The sequence below is a fragment of the Triticum urartu genome, chromosome 7 (genome assembly GCF_003073215.2).
Source record: "Triticum urartu cultivar G1812 chromosome 7, Tu2.1, whole genome shotgun sequence".
Lineage (NCBI taxonomy): Eukaryota > Viridiplantae > Streptophyta > Magnoliopsida > Poales > Poaceae > Triticum > Triticum urartu.
Genome location: NC_053028.1, coordinates 694,336,144 through 694,344,686, shown reverse-complemented (window position 1 = coordinate 694,344,686; position 8,543 = coordinate 694,336,144). Strand labels below are relative to the sequence as shown.

Here is an 8,543-nt window from a genome sequence, read left to right as displayed (position 1 = left end):
TCAAAGTTTAGAAAATAGTTGTGTTTTAAATGAAAATGTTTGCTAATGTACCTCATATTTTATGAAATTTGTTCGTGTCTCAATAAATATCCGTGTTTCAGAAATGGTCAAATTTGAAAAGAAGTTCAAGAGTTTCAAAAAAATGTACGAATTTATTTTTTTCCACAAATTTTCCAAAATATTTGCGTTCTAAGAAATGATCCCTTTTTTCAGAAAAATGTTTCAACTTTGTTTTCACGATTTGTTGCTGCTCTTAGCTTCTTTCAATGTTACGCCGCCTAAATAGTCACAAGCACTTGTTAGTTACATTGGCTATCAGCGAGAGGTGTCCGCTAGTTCGAATCCCCACCTAGTCATATTCTTTTCGCGACATATTTCATTGGGCGAACTGGTCATATAACATCCGCCAATGGGCAAGCCCATCGCGGCGTACACAGGCACGTGGGCTATGTAGAGATCTACACCTGTTGATGTGTTTAGGCGGGTTGTAACCCGAAGACGAAGTGAATCTTCTATTGCCTCTAGTATATTGTAATCCTAAATAATATGTAGGATATCCCGAATATGTTTCAAAATTTCTAGAAAATATGGCTAAAATAAGTTGCTACTTCACTAAAAAAGATTAAGCTCTTGCAGTTTTCCAAGGAAAAACTCATGCTATTTGAACAAGTATTATACGTTGAGAATTATGCAATAATAACAATAAGAAACTTGATATCATTATAATGTACAACAAGAGTTTTCTAGATGTGTGGTGCATGAATCAAAAGTTAGGGTATAGATGTATGTATGTGCAGTTTGCTATGAGAAAACCCATCCAAACCCTTCTTCTCCGTTGGGGCTATCGACTTCACCCTGTCTTCAATGCCTCTATCGCCTTTTGTATCTCCAAGGACATTGCCGAGTCTACGCTTCCCGACGATATCTTTCGGTGCGCCTTCTGTAGGTGCAGCTTGAGTGAGCTACTGCTGAGGCCAGCATTCTTACCACAAATGGGGCACACTTTCATTGTAGGCCTCTTGTGCTGCCACTCCATGGAGGTTTTACCGTGCAGCTTCTTGTCAAGATCCAGCAAGACTTTGGCAAATCCGTCATTGGGGTGCGCACGTCGGTGCACCTTCTTCAGCATGTTCCATGCTTCTAGAAGAGTACAATTTCTAAACAAACATGAAAGAAATTAAGTCAATGAAACCAACAGAGTAGTAAACTGAAATTTGAGACACTATCATTCTTATGATGTTTCACACATATTTGTATCCCAAGCAAAGCTTGTATTGATTATGTTAAGAATAATTTGGTCATTGATGGTTTTCATCAATTTCTTAACCGGATATTGATATATAAGACTGTCCATAGTAGGAGTAACTTCAGCAGTAACATCGAGTCTAACTCAGCAAATTTGCGGCAATGATTTAATGAGGAGAGAGATGAATTGAGTAACATAGCTAGTTACTCATACTATCGGTAACATCACGCATATCAAGACAGGATGAGTCTATAACTTAATAAATGAAGGGTTGTATGACATCCCACATATGTTACTCCCCACTATAAAGGTAGTAACATAGACTAGTAAGATATGCATGTTACTAGTCTAAGTTATTCCCCACTATGGGTAGTCTAATGCCTCATCGGTAACTGGAAATAAAAACATTTATATGCACTCTTACTTTCTAAGCATTAGGTAAGCAAGAACAACAGTTGCACTTCGACTTTTTCCTTCAAAACAATGCACTAGAACTTTGCCGCGTAGGTGCTCAACAAAATCAATGAAATCACATGCATCTTGGAAGACATCAGTGATTTCCGCATTTTCATCATCATTTATCTGTAGAAAAGAAACACAAAGTGTCCCAAAGGAAGCAAGAAAATTAGTTCCTTATTATGGTCGAGAAAGCTGCAAAGTGGAGTTCAGCCATTTGTTGCATGTAAATGATCTTCCAAAGTTTATTCACAAAATTGTCATATGTACTTACTGAGAAGTTTCGATAGTCAAAAAGGCAAGGCTTCTGAGATTCCGACTGTCCAATTTCATTCGCACACAAGCACAATACATGGGTGATGCCAAGGTGTTGAAGTGTGTATGTCGACCGAGCAGCTAGAGCACCACCAATATACATGTGATCTGTGATCTGAGAAGGACGTTCTGTACTTGCAGCATCAGAAATCAATGATATCCTCTCAAGAAGGTGCTCAAGACGGACCTGAAAACAGAAATTCATATGCTTAGTTGCTACAATAGATAGTTTGTTGCCAGGCAGGCTAGGTAGAATAGGATCACCTTCAACTCATAAGCATCAACAGCAACACTATTATCTATCCCTTCAAAGAAGCCTGTGTTAAAATTGTTGTCATGACACAATTTTACAACATCAGTCCTGAGCATGTCATTCCATTGTTCTATTTCTTTGTTTAACTCACTGTCTACCTGCAAACATAGTATTAAGTGAATACAACCGGGCAATGGTGCATCTATAAGCATCACAACACAACCATCTTTGACAATGCAACTTATCCTAGCCCGCCTCCTCGACACGATCAAGTCAGGGACTAGGAAATGGGCACCGACATGCGGGAGGGGTCTAGTAGCTTTGCCTCTGGAGCCGAATGTGCCTAACGATTAGAGGTGACATGTTGTAATCATTGGGTGTTGCCGTTCTTAGGACTTGTAAAAACTCCTCTTTCTATCAATGCATCAAGACACAAGTCTATCAAAAATAAAACTCAACCTACATGCACTATCAATTGTTGCAGGTTTATTTAAGAAATTTGAACAACTGAGAACCACAGGAAGGACATGCCTCAAACCTTAGGTTGGGTGAGAAAGCAAGGTGACTATTTATAAATGATGGAGATAACACACCATCAAAGCATTCACACAGAGAAATAGTTATCGAGATACAAACCTACGATATTTATTGTTAATTTTTTATCTAGATGGTTATTTGGTTTTGTACAAGTAATTTGCTAACCTTATGGTATATTATATCATTTCAGCCAAGCATTCAAATAGTGCAAAACAAATAGATACCAACTAGATTATAGTGTATAATATGTTAAAAATCAATAAGTTTTCCATGAGCACTTCAAAGATGTTAACCTTGGCATACTTGTTAAATTCCCTGAGCTTCATCGTCAATCGTAGACCACGGGATGCATCGCCATTTGCTTTCCAATTCTTGGTCATAAAGCTCTCTCGACAAATAGGAGATGACAGGTCAAAACTATCACGGGATAAGGTACGGGAAGGCCTACGCATATGTCGTGGAACTTCGGAATCACTCAGATCAGTATGTGCCTCTACACGACACAATGGTGAATCAGAATGACCTGCATCTTCCTTGTCAGATTCATTTGAACCTTTATACATAAGATTAAAGAAAATTTTCAATAGAGCATCTAGCTTCTGATAAAGTGTGAGCAGGAAAATGTGGAACCGTTGAAGGTCCCTCAGAGCACTACGAAAACCTCCTCGGAAGGAATTAACTATTGCTACCATATCACTCTCAGACAGAGGAGAATGATAGCTATAATCAGATGACATGTCATATTCTTCGGGTCCAGGGGTACCAAGTTTTCCAATGGAAACCTCAAACAAGAGGTTCGAAGAATAGTCCAGGTTGTTTAGTGTTAGTTCCACCAGTCTTGGATAGCTCTCTTGATCTTTCGTTCGTTTACTGGCGGGTGGTCTTCGTGGTACACCCGAATCAATGGCTACAATATGAAAGCTAGAAATCTCAGGCTCAATTTGATCATAAGAGTCTTGCAAAAGCTCTGAGATATCTGAGCCGACACTGCCGCTTATTGAAACGGATCTTCTCTCCTTCTGTTTCTTAGGGCTTTTGATTATCTCTGGCTTGTAACGGATGATGGCAGAATCATGAACATCATCCAATGAATCAAGGTTTGCATAAGCTTCTTTGTAGGCAACAAGTAAATTTGCATAGTTTCCACGCCAACCAAGGGGCCGACACCGCAGCCTATCCTCATTTCTCAGAATGAGGTCCAGGATCAAGATCCTACCTAAAGCTTCAGCAGTTTTTTCAGCAAACTCCGGGGAATCAAATGGTGTTGTGCTCTCTAGTAGAGGGGATCCGTGTACATAACTGCAAAACAACATTGCAATTTCTTTCATGTTAACTATGTACCATATTTTTTCAAAAATAACTATGTACCATATTGTCAGGCACATTACTGGTAACTTGGAGTTAATACTTCATCAGGAATAGACATCGGCTTAGTTCGAGAGCTTCTAGCATCTCAGTGCAAATCATCTCCTGAAGTTCATCACCAACAGCTATTGCTTCATGTCGAGCATTCTCTACTGCATCCTTTATTTGTTGCCATTCACATGAGGAGCTATGAATCACTCTGCCCTGCATTGGTCAAGAGAGTTCACACTATAATAATTATGTGGTTAGCATGAATTCCTACTACAAGAAAGCGAGTACTTACTTGAGGGGTCCTTACGCCAAGCCATTTAGCCAGTTCATACCCGAACCGTTCTGACTGTGTGGCCATCCTTGATGGTGCTATTTTAATGACTGCTGCAGCTTCCTTGGAAGGAACTTCACCATTTTTAGATGTTTTGAATAATGCAATGAATACAACTCCTCCAGAATTTACAGTCACCTGTGCAGAATGGTACAGGCTATTAGAAGGAAACTAGAGCCATGGCTAATAAACTATATTTTCCAGTATGAAGTGGAATCCTTGTGAGAGATATTGATGTTAGCTTTTTGCGGAGGTGTTGTGAGCTTTAGCATAGTTCACATGATTCTTACTGTATCAGTACATTGTGGTAGGCAGAAAAAGAAAGTAACAAATCTCTACTCGGTGACCACTGAGATGAAATTTGATGAGAGAAGTGGTATATCTAGGATAACAATCAAGTTTACCAGTTAGAATCTTACCAACAACAGGGAAGACAATTTACAGGAAGATGGATAAGTAAAAAGGAAAATACGAACCTCAAAACTTCTATTAATATCATCATCGGTGGGTTCCGAACTTGTAGTAGTATGTTTCGTATGGTGCAATGAAGAAAGAGAGGTCCAGCAGAAGTTACTTGACTCTATGTCCATCATAGAAACACTCCCAAGCCTTTCCCAGAGGCTTGTTTTTGGCAAATAATCACATGGGCCAGAGTCGATTACATCGCTACTAGAGTCTACGATTTCTAGCACATCTGGACTGCAATATAGAAAATATACAACATTAATAACTTGGTTGGGAAACTTATCCCATGAAAGGAGCAAATTCATGCCCTTGCTCGATATTGTTTTAACCATATGAATAAAATTAGAGTAACCATCTGGTCAGGTATGCCTACACTACTTTTACATGATTGTTCATTTGATTTTTCGTGAATGTTTCAACATAGGGCGTTCAACTTTACTCCACCCACTACAATTGTAGTTTTTATCAATTCTCAAGATTACCAAGGAACACTGTGCATCTCTCAGCTAATAGGAGGCCGAACATAAAACGTTTGGGCAATAGCGGTAACACACGGACCAAGTTCAGAGTGATAGTGATACACACTTGCAGACAGAGAATGACCATCACATCACATCGAATGTTTCATAGAACAAAAAGAACCTCCTGAAAGCATGTCACGTTGATCAAAGATTATAACGGAAGCATAGTCTCAGGGTATAGGTAGCCCGGAACCAAACCACTCACAAATAATAATAATGTAACCAAGCATATCACACAAAACTAAGCCAATTAATTACGGTACCTGATTCATATCTCAACAGGAATCACAAAAAATATGATCCTTATGAATTATGGATCAGACATGGTACATACTACAATTAAGTAATAGATCCCACAAGCGACATAACTAATTCTCCTACCTCATTGAGGATTCGATAACCAAAATGCCCGACTTCGGTTGTGGCGACTGGGATAATGAGGACATCCTCCCGGTGCGCTTCCTCATTGACGCTACCCATTCCTCGAATCCACTCTGCAATAAATCAGATCAATCTGGCTCTTTGCCGCCAAGAACAGGGCCCAGAACCAAAGAAATATTTTTTGGTTGGGGCGATGCACTTACGGAGGAGGATGTGCGGGAGAAGGATCTCGACTCTATTCCCTCTTCCATTCGTACAGGAAAATGTGGACAAATGGAAAGTGAAAATCGAGTTCTTCAGATAATCTTGTCAAGTTTGGCCGGTCATGGATTGGTGAAGTTTGTGACCAATCAAAGGCAAGGGGATGGGGGAAGAAGGGCAAAAATGCTATTCTCCAAGAGAACTTCCGCACGAGTGAATGCCCATGCAGGCCATCCATGTTTGTCTCAATTCTTTTCGGCCATCCGTGATAAGGCGCATGCAAGCCATCCATGCTATTTGCAAAGAGGACATGCATGTGCATTGCCATTTTATTCTCCCTCTCGGATGATGTCTTCAATGATACCCAAGTAAGTCAAGGACAACATGCTGAGTGAGGTGTCTTGTCACCTCCGCCTCATGCGCTTGCATCTTCTTACCGGAAACACGCGACCCTCCTCCCTTTTCTCTGTTTTTCGTGGGACCCTCTTCTCTGTTATGGATCCATACTTGAGGATAAATAATTGGATGGCAATAGGCAATGTTTTAAATTTTCTTCATGCTTCACTTTCTGAATGGCTCATGATAAATCACCATGCACGCATTCAATTCATTTGTTTCGGCGTTTTGTAACGTAACCTGATAACGACGGGATCTGAAAACGATTGTTTTTGTTTGGTTAGACTTCACCGTAATGCGATCCCGTGTAATCAGATAACGCCGCTGTACAAAATTGATTCCGCCCACATGTCCACGGTATCTGTTCCCTCTCTCTGATGCAAAACTCTCGCTGTTGTTTGTTCTTTTACCCGAGGCTGGAAGAGCGGCCCCAATGGCGCGCTAGATTGGGGTCCGGCCGGCATCGCGCAAGATCAGAGCAGCCGGCGGCGCGCATGCTTGGGGGTGGCCGGCTGCGATTGAGATGGCCGGCGGCCGGCGGCGCACATGCTTGGGGGCGGCCGGCTGCACTTGAGATGGCCGGCGGCTGGTGGCACGCATGATCGGGGAGGCGAGAGACAGGGCAACTCTGACAGTCAGGGAGAGAGAATTCTCATGCATTGGGGAAAAATAGAGCAGATCGATGGTATCCAATTCCTTTACCTTTGACGAACCAAACAAACTAGGAAAGAAATCGTTACACCTCCTAAAACGCTGTGATCTGATTACGTTAACGTTAACGTTACCATTCTTGCAACCAAACACCTCCTTAGAGTAATCCACGTAATCCACTTATTGGGCAATTGTGTGTTTTCTCATTAAGATTTTATTACGAAGTGTTACACTCAATATTCAGTTGCTGCTGATGATTGTATAAAACCTCAGACATTGTAAGGTCCCAACACTTGATCATTCCGTTGGGTGTCGAGCTTAAAATTAATGTCCTAACTGAAGAGCCTGAAAAAAAACAAAAATCAGCATTCAAACGTAAAGAAGGTGACCCAAGTATGTTTAGGCTCTCATGATTTGTAGCTCCAGAATTGGAAATTTGTTTCTTTGTTTTTACTTTTCTACTTTCACTTTTGATATGGTGTTGAAACCCTTTCTCAAGCATCCTTTCATTTGGATCGGAATGATGTTGGAAGGATGGTGTTCTATATGGCATACATGGCGCAAACTTATAGTAAACTGTTTTATTTGGCTAACCTATTTTATCATACTATAGTATCCACGAGTATAACTTTTTCTTGTTATGTAGCTAGCATAGTTAACCACATAAAATATTGCTAAATGCTAATTACACATTTGTAAGTTATATCATTGAAATTATTTTGCTTATGCTAAATCTAATAGTGTGTCGTGCATTTTTAACCTCCACTTTGCTGGTTACCTACATAACACTTGTGCTATAGAACTTATCGAATATTCAATATGACTTTGTTCGTTGGTGTTTCCATATCCTTGATGGCCCATGCTTGCTAGCTACTCTCCATATCTATATAGAATAGCATGTATGTTCTTATCTGGATTAGTTGATGGCCTTTGCTACCGTGGATAGTAGACCATGAGTGAAATCATCAAAAATAAAACTTTACCATTTACAGTCCCATGCTTCTGCATGAATGCATCTTTTTGTTCGGTCCGGGCGGAGTTTCTTAGTTGTTATTGTCATTTTGGGAGAACTTCTATGTTGCCATACCTTTTAGTATATAAAAAAATGGTCCTTTGTACGAACTCTTGGTGCCTTTTGATGCATATACTCCCGCAGGCCGCAGCCAAATTAGAGTGCATATAGGATTTGTTTGAAGTTAAAAATTCGACTAAGTTTGAAATATTTATCAACATTTATAATACCCTATCTTTACCATTAGATTCACCGTGAAATATATTTTCGTATGATGTATATTTAGTATTGTAAATGTTTGTATTGTTTTCTACAAATTTGGTCAAAGTCTGCAAAGTTTCACTTTGGAAACATCTTATATGCACTATTGGAGAGAGTACTAGTATAGTGTCAAAAACGCTCTTTATTATGGCCGGATGGAG

The 8,543-nt window shown here is 40.0% G+C and overlaps 1 protein-coding gene across 1 annotated transcript; it reads right to left on the bottom strand.

Annotated features, from left to right (window-relative positions):
• Window positions 1-1,091: 1,091 nt before the first annotated feature.
• Window positions 1,092-6,112, bottom strand: LOC125525881 (dual specificity protein phosphatase PHS1-like). The gene is made up of 9 exons (XM_048690888.1): window positions 6,065-6,112; window positions 5,862-5,974; window positions 4,971-5,193; window positions 4,456-4,632; window positions 4,216-4,376; window positions 3,101-4,106; window positions 2,282-2,428; window positions 1,977-2,204; window positions 1,092-1,157 (listed from the first exon to the last, which is right to left on the bottom strand). Exons 1-9 carry the CDS (start codon window positions 6,110-6,112, stop codon window positions 1,092-1,094), a joined length of 2,169 nt encoding a protein of 722 aa, XP_048546845.1.
• Window positions 6,113-8,543: the final 2,431 nt, after the last annotated feature.

Bases quoted from the DNA above. Each gene is read 5' to 3' on its own strand.
- LOC125525881 (XM_048690888.1), bottom strand. From the start codon at position 6,112: ATGGAAGAGGGAATAGAGTCGAGATCCTTCTCCCGCACATCCTCCTCC. The intron at 5,975-6,064 runs GTAAGTGCATCG...GATTTATTGCAG, and splicing joins TCTCCCGCACATCCTCCTCC to AGTGGATTCGAGGAATGGGT. The intron at 5,194-5,861 runs GTAGGAGAATTA...TCTATATTGCAG, and splicing joins GTTATCGAATCCTCAATGAG to TCCAGATGTGCTAGAAATCG.